At 27.9% G+C, this 20,214-nt stretch overlaps 3 protein-coding genes across 4 annotated transcripts in view; 2 read left to right on the forward strand and 1 right to left on the reverse strand.

The window, feature by feature from the left end:
- Scgdelta (sarcoglycan delta) overlaps positions 1-20,060 on the reverse strand; it is a 351,842-nt gene extending 331,782 nt beyond the window's left edge. For both annotated transcript variants that reach the window (XM_087405814.1, XM_087405815.1), the window contains exon 1: positions 19,346-20,060. The gene's annotated coding sequence lies outside the window, so the exon portion shown is untranslated. The remainder of the gene's footprint in view (positions 1-19,345) is intronic.
- Positions 1,074-10,694, forward strand: LOC105148375 (major royal jelly protein 8). Its single transcript, XM_011060082.2, has 6 exons — positions 1,074-2,446; positions 2,669-2,835; positions 3,793-4,008; positions 4,152-4,323; positions 4,983-5,218; positions 5,348-10,694. Exons 1-6 carry the CDS (start codon positions 2,257-2,259, stop codon positions 5,564-5,566), a joined length of 1,200 nt encoding a protein of 399 aa, XP_011058384.2. The 5' UTR covers positions 1,074-2,256; the 3' UTR covers positions 5,567-10,694.
- LOC105148352 (major royal jelly protein 3) lies at positions 11,213-19,337 on the forward strand. Its single transcript, XM_011060039.2, has 6 exons — positions 11,213-11,476; positions 11,783-11,949; positions 12,246-12,461; positions 12,604-12,775; positions 15,111-15,346; positions 15,487-19,337. Exons 1-6 carry the CDS (start codon positions 11,287-11,289, stop codon positions 15,700-15,702), a joined length of 1,197 nt encoding a protein of 398 aa, XP_011058341.1. The 5' UTR covers positions 11,213-11,286; the 3' UTR covers positions 15,703-19,337.
- Positions 20,061-20,214: the final 154 nt, after the last annotated feature.

Below are 20,214 nucleotides of genomic sequence, written 5' to 3' on the forward strand. Positions count from 1 at the left end.
GACGTCAAAATGACCATAAATAACGTCAGCTTGCTATCTGGATAGTAACATATATAAAATAAAACAAATTATGGAATGTTAGTTATATCTTATTAAATACCAAAGACTATGCACCAAAAAATTTTCATCAGTTGATAAAGACCGCTCTATTATGCTAGGAAAATAGATCCTTGAAAAGGTAAGCGGTTATCGATGATGCATTTCTGAAATATCTTAAAGTTTATAGATATATCAAGGAAAGTGGCTATTTTAAATATTAATAATTATTTTTAATATTTAATAAGATACAAAATCCAATAAGATATAAAAAAAATCTAAAATTTATTTTTTGTAAATATAATTTTTACTAATGATAAACACAAAACTTTGTGGCTACTTCTTGTAACACTATAATATTTTAATTATATTTTATATAATTAATTAAAATTTAATTTTAAATTATATTTTATATGTTAATTTTATATAATAGGACGATCATTCTAATCATTTCTTTGAGAGAAATTAAAATTACATAATAAGATTAATAATAATATAATATAATACACCAAATTAATCTCACTTCCCACGCGAAGTCATTAGAATGAATATACATAATACAATGACCACATTATGAAGAGAGATATACATATTGCAATAACGTATGATAATAACTGCTACGTATTTTTCATTACATATCTATTTTTAAAGACATTTGTCTTCATAAACAGTAGCATTTAAATGCTTGTACATATATGAATTATGAAAAAAGCTCTAATTATCATACTTATATCATTCACTGATCCTGTTACTTATGCCTACGATCTGATTCCATTTTATTATATGGCCTGTAAATATTTACGTACATAATAAATATGCCACAGTAATCGGGAGCAAAAGTCGCTTCGAAAAGTACATCATTATACATGGTGCTGCAATAACATTCGGTGAATGTTATGAGAAAATAAATACCACTTAATTAATATAAAAAAATATATATACATATATATATATATATATATATTACTGTTTTATTTCAATAGCAATTATTTGTTGCATTTGCAATATCAAAATCATATGATCAAATATATTCATAATAAATATATCTAACACATCTAGACAGTTGTGTTTTTAAACTTTTATTATCTATTGCATATTTTAACAAATGGGAACATACTAAACAAACTTTCATAATAAAAGAACAATTTTAAGATGTATATTATAGAAAATAAACCTGTGGATATTTTAAACGAATTATATAAGTATAAATTATAAATATATATTTTTCTTATTTTTTTTTTATTTTTTATTTTTTTTTTACTAAATAGTAGACTAATTATATCAATATTAATACCTTTTTTGATCGTAAAAACAAGAGCATAATTTAAGGTAAAAAAAATAGAACTTTAAAAAAAAAAATAACCGCCATTTTGTTAATTTTTATCTAAAGTAAATTATTATAGTCTATTCGGTAGAGACATTCTTTCTAAATAGGAAAATCGTTTTTTGAACTCTTTCAGATGATGCGATCTGCAGTATTTCCGTTCTAGCATATTCAAATCGGAGAGCCTTCCTTTCCGACTTTATGTAGACTAACAATCAACATATTGACTTCATACAATTTAAAATTAAAGAGAAAAATATAAAAAAATAACGATATAATGAAAACAATGAAATACATATCTTCATTACTTTTTCCGATAAAAATTGCCAAAAAATCGCCCTCTTTTTCAAGCTATAAGATAAAATGGATAAATTATTTAAGGATTAATAGTAATAAGGATAATTTATATACAATGATTCATATTGCTGATAAAATAACATTACCTTTTATACACATGCAAATTCTATACATATTGTATACAATAATCCTATACATATACTGTACTGTTTGTAATAATTATATAATATATTGTCAATATAATTGACATATATGCATTCACTAAATATTCTAGATATATTATCAATACTATAGCATGTGAAGCAATACATATATAAATGCGTTAAATAAAATGTATGTATATCTTATGAAATAAATGCAAGTATTAACAATTCTGAGTTCAACTTCTAATTAGGATGCAATTGTTTATCAGTGACAAGCTAATGAGAATATATTTTTGAATTTTCATATACATTATAATGCGAATATATTAATGAATATATAATAAATACTTGCCAAGATAAGTCTCATTCATGTATCCGCTTCCCCGAAATATTCTTATCTAGCTCAGTTTAGCTATATATATTATTGTGCATATACTTGACTATTAATACGAAAAAATGAAACGTTTTTTTCTTGCTGTATCACTTCTGTCGATGACAATTATGAGTTTCGGCAAATTGCTTCTCAAATACGAATGGAAATATCTAGATATTCTCTGGGATAATCCGCGACAAAAAGAAGAAGCGCTATACTTCGGCAAATACGATCCTAATTTAGCTTATTTATATGACATAGATAGAGCGAATGGTAAGTTGACATTATTAATAAATTTTTGTAATAATTCTTTATATAGAGATTCTTTATGGATTTCTTTATTGTTATATTAAACGTCATCACGCTTTAAGTTTAATCATACGATTTTAATATTGTTAATGCAATAAATAACTGCTATTGTAATACAATAAATATATTCATATGATAAATATATCTAATACACCTAGCACAAGTTTTCAAACGAACTTCTTATAGATGGTAGAGTATTTATTACTGCGATGAGAGACAAAGGCATACCAGTTGGTGTGCTGACCGTAACTGAAAAACAAGGAGAGGGTGGGCCACTTCTGCGTCCATATCCAGATTGGTCTTGGTATAAAGATGATTGTAAAGGTATTACAGGCGGTGTTTATCAAATACAAGTTAGTATTAATATCTTCTAAGTAACAAATTATATATTCGACTGTAACGTTTAAACAATTAAAAATATGTTAAATATTGTAACACTAACATATTGCCAATAATTTATTTATATAAAAACAATAAAATGTAGAATAATAACAGATCAAGTACTAGCTCCGGACATATTGTATTTAAATAATTATAATATTTCGCATCAAACGATACACATCACAAGATTCTTTAGCACTTGTTTTATCTTTTTTAAGTGTCAATTGTTTTTTATTTATTAGCAATAGCGCTGCACATTATATTGATGTCGGTGCTAGATAAACTAAAGTTACCACGGAAAGAATTTTTTCTTAGAATTTACCCTGAAAATATGATAGTCATGGGACAATATTGTATTTCGAAGAATTTTAATATAAATCTCTCTCATTCATTACTAAAATTACAATAAAGTATAAAATATGTTTGATTAATTTTACTGAAGTGCATGGTAATCTTTAAAATATTACTTTTAAATATTGTACTACACTATATTTTTCAAGATAAATTTTAAAGAAAATTCTCTCCATGTAAGATATGTCAAAAATTCATTCAAAGTGTAATACCATAAGGATTGCCTTATAGCTCTTACAATGGGTAGTAAATAGCATCAGATTTCATAAAAAAAGTCAATATCATGCTCAGTTGAAAAAAAGATAAAGCATTTGATGAACTAATCCGCAATTAATACGTGGGAACTAAATGTGAATAATTGTCATTACTTTCATTTATTATTGTATAATTAAAATTAAAACAAATAAATGTACCGAAATGAAATAAAATCATTTATAATGTAATCTTTAAGATCAATTATAACTAATAAATATTTTATTAATTGTTCGACATCGTTCTGGACAAAAAATATAAATTTTTCTTTTAAGAGTGATCCAGTAGCCTTATTCTAAATCATTTGCATTTTTTTACTATCTCAGATTAAATGCAATCATCTATTCATTGTGGATGAAGGCAGAATTGGGGACGATCAATTATGCTTACCACAACTACTGATTTTCGATTTATCAACTGATAAATTGGTCAAACGTGTTACAATTCCGTTTGACATTGCTCATAATAAAACTGGCATCGGATTGATAGCTTCAATTGCTGTTTTTGCCCCGATTTGCCAAAATGTGAAGGATAATGCAAATGTTAGTATCTTCTTTTTAATTAAAGAAAAATTATTTAGTACAAGAAATCAAGAGAGAGAGAGAGAGAGAGAGAGAGAGAGAATTCATATTTTAGATAAATATATGCACTTATAATATTGTTTTAATAAAATCGCGATACTTAGGTATTCATAGGAGATGTGGAAGGCGGCGGTATAGTAGTATATAACGGGTATACTTCAAAGTTATGCAGAATCGATTCTGATTTCATGAAATCAACTAATGAAGATATCGTGGTAGCAAATCACCGATATCCTAATAGGGACACTATCTACGGTATGACAATTATTGGTGAAGGCAAGTATTTTTTTTATACAAAAGAGAAAATTTCTAGATAGCTAAATGAAAAAGAAAGCAGAGTTTGCTATAAGTTTTCATCTTTGATTTTTTGCCAGAGAGGCAATAAATTTAACATGAAATCTACAATATCTGACGATATCAGTAAAAATTGCTACTAGAAATCAAAAACTTCATATGTTTATTTATTATTATTATTTTTTATTATATTCAAATTGTTCGCTTAAAATAAAAATGAAAAAGGATAGAAATATAATTTTTAAAGATCTTCAATACTAATGACATCACGATTTAAATACTTACAAAACAGTAGTCTGCTCTATTTCGCACATATTTTGCTCGGTTTCTGACATCAGATATTAATCTATTATCAGATTTTATCAGCAAGTTCTGCTTGATTTTTACTGCCAATCTGCTGTGATTGTGTCAACAGATTCTGTCTACAGATACAACAGCAATTGATGTCATTTCAATCTACTGATATTTTCTATCTAAGAAACCTACTGCTAACGTGCACATTTTGCTAACATTTTACTTACAGAATATTGTTTATCTTTTGACTTATTACAACGACAATATTATACGACAAGTTTTACGAATTTAAACAAGCAATTATCGATATTTTTTGTAATTATTAACACTTTCATTATAAATTTTAGATTTATACTATGTTCCTTTTGCGGGAAACAAAATGTATAAGACAAAAATGTCGAGCTTAGTAGAATGTTCGCCAAAGAATATTACTGAAGCTAATAAAGAAACTAAATTGGTGGGTGCATTAGGAGGCCAAACAGTTGCGATAACATCTGACAGATGTGGAATATTTTTCAGCGATATTACAAAAACGTCTGTTATGTGCGCGGACGCAACTAAGGAAATTAATTCCAAAAACAAGGTAAGATATCCGAATATAATTATTCTTCATACCAAATTATTTTATAAATTATTTATAACTCTGTTGATTATTGTTGATAATAACTCTCAGCATTATATTTTTATTATCGCAAATGATATTGTTTCTAAGGAGCTCATTGTATATGATCCAAAAATGGAATTTGTAAGCGGGATGAAGATTAGAAACGGCGAATTAATGATCTTATCAAATAAATATCATTTACATATCTATAATGTATACTACAATAATAATACATTTAATAGCAACGAAGTAAATTTCCGTGTTCTCTCAATTCCCATTGCAGAAATAAAAAAGAATACAAAATGCTTTTCTTCTTGCAATTACTAAGGTATCTTTATGTTTAATATTTTATTGCATGTTTTGACATATATGGCAAAATATCAAATAAACTTTTTTTCATAATAAAAAAGCAATTTTAAGATGTGTATATGTTACAGAAAATAAATCCCTGGATTTACGGGCCCATTAAATGAATTACAAATAGATACAATTTTGAATAATTTTATGTTAAGAATAAATAAGTTTTCCTAATTAAGATTTTTGTGTAAATATAATATGTAATAGTTATTAAAATATAAATAAAATCTCTCTCTCTCTCTCTCTCTCTCTCTCTCTCTCTCTCTCTCATTCTCTCTCTCTGAGATATTATAAAAATCTATTAATTAAATAAATAAATCTGAAAGTTAATAGTTACGATAAATCAAGATAATTCATGAATATTACAGAGAATAACAAGGGAAAAGTTGCTATTCTCATCCTTATGAGATGTAATGCACTCATCGACATGTATGTGAGGGAAATAAATAGATACCACATTGAGAAAATATATAATAAATTTTAATAAATATTTATTTACATGTAAACATAGTATGTATGTGTATGTATATGTACGTGCGTGCGTGTGTGCATATGTATGTGAATAGTGCCAACTATACATTTGCTAAATATAAATATTTACACGCAAATCTACCTTTCCGTGACTCATTAAATTTAATTTGGTACATTTGTAGAGCAGATGAAAATAATAGACACATTTTTTATATCAGCAATAGTGCAGGGTTAGTGATTAAAAGTGCATATACTACCATTATAGTGAGAAACACAAGTAATTTCTTACATTTTAGCTTACTCTATTACAGCTACTTCTAAATTTTAGAGAAGATAAGAGGCTTTCATGTTTCCTGAAAACAAATCCAGTGCAAAAGAATGTAGAATTCAAAATTGAAGATCCAATATGATGACCAGCTAAAAGAGGAACAATCTTATCTCGCTCTTTGCTTCTACATTTTCTTGTTTTTACAATATTTTTTACATTTTTACAATTTTTCCATTTTTTGTTTACATCACTTCTTCTCTATGTTTATTTTTTTAGTTTTTATTTTATGTACTCTGCAGAAATAATATTAAAAGAAAAAATAAACAAAGATTTTGTACATCAAACATATTTTTCTTACGACTGTTATTATTACACATTAATACGCAGAAACTTTCACAATTTTGGAAACAATAATTTACGAGATTATCAAAATCAAGACTTCTCTTGTAAATATCTACTTTAGTACCACAAATACTTAAATAAATTTATAAAACGAGGAGAATAATTGATGTTTAAAACATAATCATTAATTTTTTTTTAATATTATTATCAGTCCTTTAAAATGCACACCGAAATGATTTTTCGATCTTGAAAACGCAAACTCTACTAAACTACCGCAGTAATATCATGAGTTAAATTGACTAGCAATTTAACAGTGTAAAAAATGAAGAATGAATTCATTCTATACTAAATTCATCATTTTTTATACTAAATTTGCTTTCAGGAGAAATATGAAAGTCTCTTATCACCTCTCAAAATTCAAAAGTAGCTGTAATAGAGCTAAAATGCAAGAAATTAAATACTCGTGCTTATCACTATAAGCTACGTAAGGTAGGTAAGGTAGTGTGTACCCTTAAATCTACATCATTGCCGATATAAAAAATACGTGTCTCATTTTCGTCTGCTCTACAAATATATCAAATTTGATTAAATTTGGTGGGTCACGGAAAAATAGGTTTACTTGTCAGAAAAAGAAATGATAGATAAATCAAATTAATTCTTGTATCAAATAAATATGTCTTTGTATTTAATAACTATTTAGTTTGCACAATTCAAAGAAATGATTTATTAAAATTTAATATTTTTCAGTGCGATACATTTGATACGATATGAAGAAAATATGTCGATTGATATACAAATTGGATAATAAATAATATTGTTGTTTTTATAAAATTATTTTTATAAATATCAAATAATTATTAGGAACGTAGAAATTCCTTGAAAAGAAATATTATTAGAAATATTATTAGAAGAATAGTTGCCTATCAACTTATAAACACTCACAAAACTCACAAAAACAATATCTTAAACTTCGCAATAAATGTTGAAAGTTAGTAAAATGCAAAATAAAATTTTAGTTAAATGAAGATCAAAGTGGTCTGTCTCAGGACAATTGGATCATAGGAATACAAGCGAAAACATTGCAGCATTCGGTCAATCATGGATTGGATGTGTTTTGCGCGAGACTGCTTGTCGTAGTCGGAATAGTTATACTAGTTATGACTAGTCTTAACTACAAAATATCAATTGCACCGAATCAGATCACAAACAACATTAAAGGGCCGTGCATGCATCTCCCACTTGTAACACGTCTCTTTGTATATTGTTTCCCTATATTCATAATGAAGAAACAGTGAAATCGATTTATCGATTTCTGCGATTTAGGAATTAATAAATGTACCAAGAATACCAAGATGTAATAATAACAAAGTGCTATCGAACCAACAGGATACCAACAATGTGAAGATTGGTTTATTTATTTAAATTAACATAATTATAATCGCAAATGTTTCAATCCTGTTTCGAAACCTTATCAATGCTCCATGTAAATTGTTAACAGAATTCAGTCATTAAGAGTCATGATAATGTAACAGTAATATCATTTGTTGACAATCATCAAAAAATTTATTTATTCGATGTAGCTAGGATGTAAGTTGATATTCATAAATTTTGTAATAATTTTTTATATGGATATTGTTTATGGATTTCTTTATTACTATTGTATTAAATGTTATCACGCTCTAAGTTTAATCATATGATTTTGATATTACTAATGCAACAAATAACTGTTATTATAATAAAATTGTAATATACATAATTCACGATAAATATATAATATATTTAAAATAATATATTTAACACAAGTTACGTTTCCAAACAAAGTTCTTATAGTTGTTATAGATGATAGAGTATTCATTACTGCAGTAAAAGATGATGTACTACTTGATGTGATGATAGTAACTGATAAACAAGGAGAGGGTGCGTCTTTTCTACGTCAATATCCAAATTGGTATAAAGGTTTTGATTATAAAGGAAGATCTTTTTATACCAATGACGATTTAAATAGCCACAAAACAGCTGTCTACTCGATTTAGCGCAGATTCTGCTGAGTGTCTATCAGATTTCGTCAGCAGATTCTGCTTGATATTTGCTGCCAACCTGCTATTATTATGCGAACAGATTCTGTCAACAGAAAATAAGCAGAATACGACAGCAATTGATGTCATTTCAATCTGCTGACATTTTCTGTTCGAATCTACTGTCAGTCTGTATATTTTTAGTCCGTATATTCTACTAACATTTTGCTTACAGGGAATTGTTTATTGTGTAAGTTTATTACACCATAAAACAAATTTTACGAATTTAAACAAGCAATTATCGATATTTTTTAATCTCTGTAACTATTAACGCTTTCATTGTAAATTTTCATTTAAATTTGTTCTATATTCCTTTCGCGGGAAGCAAAATGTATAAGACAGAAATGTAATAGAATGCTCGTCATAAAATAATAATATTTTTAATTATTATAATATTAATAAAGCTAATAAGGAAATTCAATTGCAAGCGCATTAGAAGGCCAGACAATTGCGATAATATCTGACAGATATGGAATATTTTTCAGCGATATTACAAAAACTCTATTATGTGCGTGGAATAATTTTAATTTATGTGTGTATATCTTACAGAAAATAAACCCTTATGGATTTATGGACCTTTTAAATAAATTACAAATAAACTTTTGAATAATTTTAATTTAAGGATAAATAAGTTTTGTTACGATTTTTTTAAACATAATATGTAATATGATGATTAACATATAAATAAAACAATAATAAGATTGGAATTAGATTAAAACCGTTTTATGTGAGTACATCAACTAAATACAAGGAAGCACCATTTTTGACAGCTAAAGTTAGATAATTGTAAATAAAATAAGATGATAGTATCTAACTTTGTCCATCAAATGGCGTTCCTTGTGTTTAGATGATATAAATGAAACTTATTTTTCTCTTCTTCTATTTCTCTCTCTGATGTATATTATACAAACCTATTAATTAAGTATGTAATTAAGTTAATAGTCGAGTTACATCGATATTCCACGATGAACATTACGGAGAATAACAAGGGAAAATTGCTTTTCATCCTTATAGAATATAAATCACTGTCACATCGACATATCACTATCGACATATAAGAAAAAATAAACAGATATCGCACTGAAAAAATATATTTGTGTACGTGCGTGCGTGCGTGTGTGCTTGTGCGCGAAAAATTTTTTTAATTTTGCAACCCTGATAAGTAGGGATAAGTTAAAAAATTTGACTTTTTAAAAAGTGAACACACTGTTATACAGAATATAAAATACTATAAAATATTTTTTTATATGCGGCATAATTTTCAATTCGAGCAAAATAAAAAGATACATTATTTTCGAGAGGATGTTTCACCTCCTAAACATTGAGATACACAGTTATAAAAAAATATGGATCTAATATTTTGTGATGCTCTTCAACATATCCAAAGCTCATCAAAATCGGTGAGAGATAGTTCCGATTGTTCCCTTAGACCAACTTTACCAATCCCGTTGTTTTAAACCGAACGAGACACTACCGTATAAATCTTTAGATATACCAAAGTAGCGCAATCCTTTTATCTGAGCTGAAATGCCGACAACTATTCCTATTAGCTATTTTGATCGCCATTTTCGATCTAGTTGTCTATAGTCCAATAAGCATAATACCATTAATATGATATGATTAGTAAGTTCGAAAATGGAAGACCTTTGCGCTACTTGGTATATCTAGAGCTCTACTACTGTATAACAGATCGCAGCGCTCGCCGATCATGTATCGTTAGTGCCCTTTGCGCAAAAAAAGGACACGTAAGGAATGCGCGGAATGTCCGACGATAATGAGGACGTTTCTTAAAACGAAGTTGCAAAAGTTACACACATCAAAACTTTGCATCGCAAATATCTCCAGTCGTAAGGCACGCAGAGAAAAAATAAAAACATTTTCATTATATATTTCAGACGAAAGCTATCAATTGAACCTATTTAGAAATTGATCGGTTCAATCCTTATTGAAATCCCATAGTCATCGTCTAGAAAATCTCGACAGTTCGCGAAAAGATACACAGTCGGTGTCGCGCTGACATATCGCTGTGCGTGGTCTTAGCGAAAAACGTATGTCTCCTAATAGTTAATAAAAATATAGAAACAAGTTAAACCGCGAAATCCTCATTATAATTTTTTATGCTATTTGATAAAATATATCATATTCTATACATATATTATGTATAATAATTATATCAACTGATTATACATATATATTCACTAAATGTTCTAGATATATTATCAATGACTAGAATATGTGAGGGAATACATATGTAAATGCATTAGATATAATATATGTATCTTTTATGAAATAAATGTAAATATCAATAATTCTGAGTTCAACTTACAATTAGGTTGCAATTGTTTATCAGGTAAGCTAAATGAGGAAATAGTTTTGAATTTTCATATATATTATAATGCGAATATATAATATCATAAATACTTGTCAAAATAAGTCTCATTCATATATCCGCTTCCACGAAATACGTATTTCTTATAGCTCAGTTTAACTATTAAATATTATTGCGCATATATCTGACTATACAGTACGAAAAAATGAAACATTTTTTGCTTGCTATGTTACTTCTGTCAATGACAATTACGAGTTTCGGTAAATTGCTTCTCAATTACGAATGGAAATACATAGATATTCTCTGGGACAATCCACGACAAAAAGAAGAAGCGATATTCTTCGGCAAATACGATCCTAAAGAAGGTTTTTTATTCGATGTAGATAGGGCGGATGGTAAGTGAGCATTATTTTGTAATAATTCTTTATACCGATATTCTTTATGGATTTCTTTATTACTGTTGTATTAAATGTCACGCTCTAAGTTTGATCATATGATTTTAATATTACTAATACAACAAATTACTGCTATTGTAATAAAATTATTGTAATATATATATATTATATATATATATATATATATATATATATAATCTAATATATCTAACACAAAATAAATATATATCTAATATATTTAACACAAAATAAATATATATCTAATATATCTAACATAAGATGCGTTTTTAAACAAATTTCTTATAGATGGTAGAGTATTCATTACTGCGACAAGAGACGATGGCGTACCACTTGGTGTGATGACAGTAACTGAGAAACAAGGAGAGGGTGGACCTCTTCTGCGTCCATATCCAGATTGGTCTTGGTATAAAAATGATTGTAAAGGAATTACAGGCGGTGTTTATCAAGTAGAAGTTAGTATTAGATGTAGTAAAAAGAAATTCATTATTTTTCCAATTGAGATGGCTTTAGTAATCTATATCACGCGTAGATGAGATACAGATTACTAAAGCCATCTATTGGAAAAATAATGGATTTCTTTTTACTACCTAATATTAATACCATATCTTTTATCTAAGTACAATTTATACATTCGACTGTTACGTTTAAGACCAACAATATGTTGGATATTGTTAACAATTATATTGCGTTTCCAATAATTTATATAAGAATAAAATATAAAATAATTTACATATTTTTACCATCTCAGATTATGTGCAATCATTTATTCGTTGTGGATGGTGGAAGGATTGGGGAGAATCAACTATGCATACCGCAGCTATTAATCTTCGATTTATCAACTGATAAATTGGTTAAACGTGTTATTGTTCCATTTAACATTGCTCATAATAAAACTAACTACGGATTGATATCTACAATTGCTATTTTTGACGCGGATTGCCAAAATGTGAAGGATAATGTGATTGTTAGTATTTCCTATTCAATTTAAGAAAAATTGTTTAGTACGAGAGAGAGAGAGAGAGAGAGAGAGAGAGAGAGAGAGACAAACAGATATTTTAAATAAATATGCAAATATAATATTATATTAATAAAATTGCGATAATCAGGTATTCATAGGAGACGTGGAAGGTACTGGCTTAATAGTATATAATGGGTATACTTCAAAGTTATGCAGAGTTGAATCTGATTTTATGAAACCGACTGATGTTGATGTCCTGGTAGCAAATAAGCGATATCCTATCACCGACTCTACCTACGGCATAACAATTATTGGTGAAGGCAAGTATTTGTTTTCTTTTTAATTAGAAAACAATATTTCCAGATAGCTAAATCTGACAAAACAGATTTTCAGTAGAATCTGCTATAAGTTTTTGATGGGAAAGGATTCACACAGAATTTATAATATCTGACAATATCAAATTGTGCTGCTATAAATCTGACAAAAACTTAATATAATTATTTATCACTTTTTTATTTTTTTATTATTTATTTTTTCTTGTTATATTTACAATCATTAAAATAAAAATTAAAAAATATAGAAACGTCATTCTCGGGAAAAAATGTTTTATATATAATTATTAAATTATCTAAAATTATATATAATTTTATATATGTATATACATGGACATATCTTATATATAATTATGTGTGTATAATTCTATTATATATAATTTTATATATAATTATATATAAATATACACATAATTATATATAATTATATATACAATATGTTCTGTCATTTATATATAACAATAGATACAATCAGAGTTGGCAACGTTAATATAAATATAAATCATAAAATCATAAAAATAAATTGTTACCGTTACCGTTCTTTTTTCTAAAAAATAACTCGTTATCGTTATCGTTACTCAAAATATAACGAATCGTAACATTTTCGTTACTTTTTCTTCTTGACACTAATAGAATATTATATGCAGATTTTTGATTTGTAAATGTCAACATTCTATTTTTTAGTAGAAGAATAAAACTCAAAAAATATATGCTTATAATAAATTGTGCATTATTTTCATGAATAAAATAGATGCTGTCATATCACATAATATATACTGCATTTTTTGTAATTTTTATACAAATAAATTTATAATAAATAAATTTATTTTTCGTATTACTTTTAATAAGATATCTTTAAATTATACGTTTAACTCTTAATACATATATAATTTTCTTTTACTATGCATATTTGTGTGTGTGGATTAATTTTCATAATTTTTGCAAATATACAAAAATTATGAATAGATTCCTATTGTATATTTTATCTTTAAAAAACTGTATGAAATTATATATTTAAAAAGAAGGAATTAAGGATAGAAAGAATTATTTAGCTAGGTAGTATTTCGAAGAAAAGAAACAACGACTTATCGTGAATACTCTAAAATATTAGGTGTTGGAATTAATTCGTAGCGTTTTTTAATGAAAGAATGTTATTTATTTCACATGAGCATTAAAAAATACATTAATGAAAGTACTTCCCATCACTTGTAAAACGCTACGAATTAATTCCAACACCTAATAATATTATAATAAAAAAATAGTATTGTTCGTAATCTGCATTATTTATATATATATATATATATATATATATATATATTTAATTTGTAACACAGAAAAAATTTTATTTTAAGAAATTAAATATACTGTAAAGATTGTGTCATATAATCTTTTTTCCACAAGGATATTTATTGGCGTAAAATCTCACGTGATCTCATCATCACATGCCACACATAGAGGGTTAGTCTATACGTGTGAATACAATGAAAAAAAGACGTTAATGTTAACAATCAGACTGTTAATGTTTCATCTCTGTTTTCTAAGGCTATAGTTATGACTAAACTTTTACATAGTTAGAAAAAAAGTAACGATAAAAGTAATTAATGAAATCATTACCGTTACCCCAAAAATGTAATTGTGTTACTATGAACGTTACTCAGAAGAAAATATAACTCGTTACCCATTCGTTATTAAAAAAAGTAACTTGTAACGGTAATGGCGTTACAAATAATGCGTTATTTGCAATCCTATACAATTATAATATATAAAATTATATTAGGTGTTGGAATTAATTCGTAGCGTTTTTTAATGAAAGAATGTTATTTATTTCACATGAGCATTAAAAAATACATTAATGAAAGTACTTCCCATCACTTGTAAAACGCTACGAATTAATTCCAACACCTAATATATAATTGTATATAATTGTATATAAAATATTTTTTCCCGTTTTTAAAGATCTTTTAATACCAATGATGTCACGATTTAAATATAAAACGGATGTCTACTCGATTTAGCGCAGATTCTGCCGAGTTTCTGATTTCGTCAGCAAGTTCTGCTTGATTTTTACTACCAATCTGCTGTTATTATGCGAACAGATTTTGTCGACAGAAAGATAGCAGAATGTAATTGATGTCATTTCAATTTGCTGACGTATTCAGTTCGAATCTACTACTAGTCTGTATATTCTATAATACTAACATTTTGCTTACAGGAAATTGTTTATCGTGTGAGCTTATTATAGCACAAGACAAATTTTATGAATTTAAACAAGTAATTATCGACATTTTTTTGTAACTGTTAACACTTTTACTATAAATTTTAGATTTATACTATGTTCCTTTCGTGGGAAGCAAAATATATAAGACAAAAATATCGAACTTAATAGAATGTTCACCAAAGGATATTAATGAAGCTAATAAAGAAACTCAACTGGCGGGTGCATTAGGAGGCCAAACACTTGCGATAACATCTAACAGATGTGGAATATTTTTCAGCGATATTACAAAAACGTCTATTATGTGCGCGGATGCAACTAAAGAAATTAATTCCAAAAACAAGGTAAAATATCCGAATATAATTGTACATTGTATCAAATTGTTTTACAAATTACTTAGGACTCTTTGATTATTATTAACAATAACTCTCAGCATTATATTTTTATTATCGATATTTTTATTATAAATAATATTGTTTCTCAGGAACTCGTTGCATATGACCCAAGAATGGAATTTGTAAGCGGGATGAAGATTAGACATGGTGAATTATTGGTCTTATCAAATAGATATCAAATACACATCTATAAATTATTCTTTTATAACAATACATTTAATACCAACGAGGTAAACTTTCGTGTTTTCTCAATGCCCATTGCAGAGGTAGAAAAGAACACAAAGTGCTTTTCTTCTTGCAATTAATAAGGTATCTCCATATTTTTCATTTTTATTATATGTTATGACATATATGGTCACATTTGAAATACATTTTCTTTCATAATAAAAGAATAATTTTAAGTTATATGTGTATATTTTACAAGAAATAAATTTATATGAACCATTTAAATAAATTAAGTAAACTTCTGAATAATTTTGATTTAAGGATAAATAAGCTTTCTTAAGATTTTCCTATATAATATGTAATATGATTGTTAATATATAAATAAAACAATAATAAGATTGGAATTAAGGAAATATCGGATGCACAGTCTTTGAAAAGAAAATTAAAGGACAAAATTATAGGATTTTGGCTCTTGGTGAAATTGATTGAAATTTTAATATGTTATAGAGTTCTTGACTCACTGATCAAAAATATCCATAGTGAGTCAAGCTCAAAGCTTGAAAATGACTAGTTTTTTTTGTTATAGCCGTTATTTAAAGTTTTATTTTATTAATACCTCGAACTCAAATTTTTGTAATAAATCAAAAAATTTTAGATAACAATATAAGAACCACACTTACCATCCTCATCCTCATGCCCTCCCCCACACTTCCTCCCTACCTATATTTGGAAAACAGCTATTGGCGACCTTGAATCTGATCTTGGACTAAATTAAATTATGGTATGTAACCTGTAAATTGTCAACGTTATGATTGTAAACAATATTCCAAAAATTTTAGCCATCTGACACCTTGGGTAATGCAAATGACAACAGTACTATAACTTTCAATCATCATGATTCAAAAAGTACTTAATAAAAATAAACTTTGTTATAATTTTCAAAAAGTCTTGAAGACAGCTGTAAGGATATGTAATAAAAAATGAGGGGGTTCCATTCAAAAAAATTTAAGGGCAACTTTTCAAGATCAATCAAGGTCGCCAACTTCTTTCCCCATTGAAACTATAAAACCTTTGTCCAAAATATTTTTAAACTTATAGATTTTTTAAAAATCGATTGGATAAATTAAAAAATGGTTTACCCTGTGGATGTATATGTGTGCGTGCGTGCGTGCAAAGGCTTCTATTATGAGATAGATGTTTAATATGAAATAGCGGCGTTTCTGCTAAACTAATTGCTATCTGTTGATTCCATGAATTTATTACTCTTAGCTGAAAATTATTTAGTGGAAAATTATTAGATAGTACCTAGTAGTCGTAAAAAAAAGATTTTAGAATTTGGATGTCTACAAGTTTCATTGAGATGAATCTTTAAATCTTGTTTATTGTTTAATAAATAAATATTTGGCAATAAATTCTTCATGTCATAAAGAGCGTACTAATAGAAAAATACAGGATATATTGAATTATTTAATTACAAAAGTTAGTTTTGATCGTAAAACAGTAAGGCAACTAGTTATTACAAGATACTCGCGGTACTTTAATATGAAGTAACCAATGCTCCTATCCGAGTGATAATCGTTGCTGAAGTATGAATGTTATAATATCTACGTCGTCAAATAAATATTCCATGGAATCGGTGCCCAATCATCGAGCACTTCGTACATATTTCGCAATGAAACAATAACAATGAGACTCATATACATCACAGACGGAGCAGCCAGCTATTGTCTGAGACTGGGTGCGGTGGTATTTGGTGCTAGTTCCCTGGTATTTACTGGATTGCAAATTGGGGCGGAAATAGCTTCCGGCGTGTTTAGGACGATTATACCGCGTGTTCTGGGTAGATTCTGATCACCAGATACACATTATATTCCTAAAGTAAGAATCGACAAGAGTTTAGTACAATCCGCGTTGTACAATCGTGAAAAATTTGCTGTACTATATTTGAATTTTTCGCGACTAATAACTTTCAAGCAAATTTTTTTACGATTAAATAAAAAATTAAAAATCTACATGTCCAGAAAATATATAATTATATTCGAGATGAAAATGTCAAATAAGAAACTGACATTTAGGTTTTATGCCTTATTTATATAATTAAAATATAATTCACGAAACTCTTCTCAACTTAAGACATCCGTTATTAAAATGCATCACAAATTTTCTAGCAAAAAATTGATTCAAAATAAATATGAGTTAATTCTAAAAAAAAATTGATCGTATAGTAATTAACAAATGACTGACAAATTTTAAATAGTAACTTATTACTATTACGTACTTAATTAGTATTATAAGCAATATATTATTACATCATTGTAATTATTAATAAAAATTGAAACATAACAAAACAAAACAATCTTACGTCGCAAGATCGAAATATAAACGACGCACGTGTCTAATTATTATCCGGCTAATTTGAATTCGATTGCGTGATAACATGCAGCCACTTCAAGCAGTGAGCTTGCAAACATTCATCGTTCTCTCCTATGCAAGTCAAGGACGACTGATCGTTACGTAGATGAAGAATAATGGGCGGACGAGTATCATCGAGGCGGGAATTACATTTCGATAATCAATAAGCTTTTAATTTTATTCCGGCAAGCGTCGTTTAACTATGCCTACTAGTATTTATCGAAGTCGAACATGATATTTATCGGAATGCGATGCCAATATTTATCGAGATCGTAGCCATCGAGATCGTGTTTATCAACAGACCGTTGAGTTCTGGCCGACGAATTCAAAGTCGTCCGATCATCGGCATTAAAATTATTCTGGTAAGTGATGCGAACTTTTAATCGTCAATATTAGTATCAATATTCATTGACGACAGGGATTGTTGGCGCCACGATGAAATTTTGCACTGACTTGTCTCGATAAAAAAACGAAATATCTTGTATCAACGAGCATGAGAAAATCGGATTGCGTTAGAATCTCATCATATAATTACGATTAAACAATTTTCTATACAACATATAGTCTATACAGGGTGTTAAAAAAAACCATTCAGCATTTATACGGTAGATAATAACATCATAGTGAGTAAAAAAACCTTAGTGAACACATAGACCGAAAGGTCAATCGTTTTTAAAATATAAATATTTTTGTATGTTAGCATGAATGACTTACTGGCTTTTACGTCTCGCATACGATGTTTACTTCAATGTTTATAAACTGTGTTTTGTATGTCCTCATTCAATTTCCATACTTCATATGCTAAGCAAGTATGGAAATGGAAGGAGGACATATGGAACACCTTCTATAAATATAGCAAGTCAGTCATTCATGAAGCTACATGAGCTTTCGTTCTATGTTCATTAAGGTTTTTTTTATTCAATATGATGTGTATACTATCTACCATATAAATGCTGAATAGTTTTTTTAACATCCTATACATATATCTATATTCATGATACGCATACAATAGACATATTGTAAAATGCGTATATTTTTATTACCATTAAAAATAGTGTATAATTATGCGCATTTATAATAGCGAAATATGAATTAGTTGTAAAAAAAATTTAAAGAATTTGCTTTCAACACATTTAAATTATAAATTAACGCATTTTCTTCTAAGAGAATTTATTTATTGCTTCTAAGACTTTACTTACTCTCATCATGACTACAGAATCATAACTTAGCATGTCAATAGAGAATACAAATCTCAAGTTCTATATGACTTTACACGTATCTACTTTAGGATCGAAGTTTGCAAAAATGGAAAAATGGAAAATTGCACGATGGCCATAAACGGCGACTCGCGAAATTGATGGAGATACGTACTTTTATCGATGTACTCGAAAAAGACAGACAACTACAACGCTGAAGCGGGCCGGTTCTCGACAGTTTGATACGGTTTACGGTAAACACATTTCGGTGGCAATCACGTCATGAGGCAAGCAAGCAGCAAGCAAGCAAGCAAGCAAGACTAGTTGAGCCGAAGAGTACGTGATGCTTCCTAGGATGGGGAAGGTGCGCGAGTGGTCGCTGAAGAGCTCTTAGCCGACCCTTTGTTGTCCCTGCCATCCCCACTTCTATCATCACGCAAGGGATGACGGTGGGGCTGGTATGGGGGTTAAAGGGTGGTCTCTCTCTTGGCCAAAGGCCGCTGATTTACTTAGCCTATAGAGTGCTCTTTCAGAGACTCGCCCGTGCCAAGAATATCATGTACAGCAACTATCTTACGATACTTTAATAATGTATATTGAAAATTAATTAATTGAAATACTCTAATACAAAATGTCGAGAACATAGTGATATTCGAATTAAAAACAATCAAGGTTCGAAACGACATCGCGCAGAGTTTGCACGCTCAATCTGTAATTACAGGTACATGTAAAAATATGAATAGCTTGAACAATATTGACTTTTGCTACTATAGATTTTCATATAATGTACAATACTATATGTGACGTTTTAAATTAAAAGTAAAAAAGACTCTAAATGTTTCTCTATCAATTATCTAAAACAGAGGTTCACTTAGATTTTGTATTTCAAATAAGATATTTTAAAACATATATGATGTTACTTATCAAAATATGTAAAAAATTATATCTTTAAAACATAATTTCTATTTAAATTTAACGTTTGTGTATATTCATATTTTTACATATTCTAAAGAGAGGTAAACATACTCTAAAGAGAAGTAAAAT

The sequence above is a fragment of the Acromyrmex echinatior genome, chromosome 4, assembly GCF_024713525.1.
Source record: "Acromyrmex echinatior isolate Ae372 chromosome 4, ASM2471352v2, whole genome shotgun sequence".
In the NCBI taxonomy this organism is placed as follows: Eukaryota; Metazoa; Arthropoda; class Insecta; order Hymenoptera; family Formicidae; genus Acromyrmex; species Acromyrmex echinatior.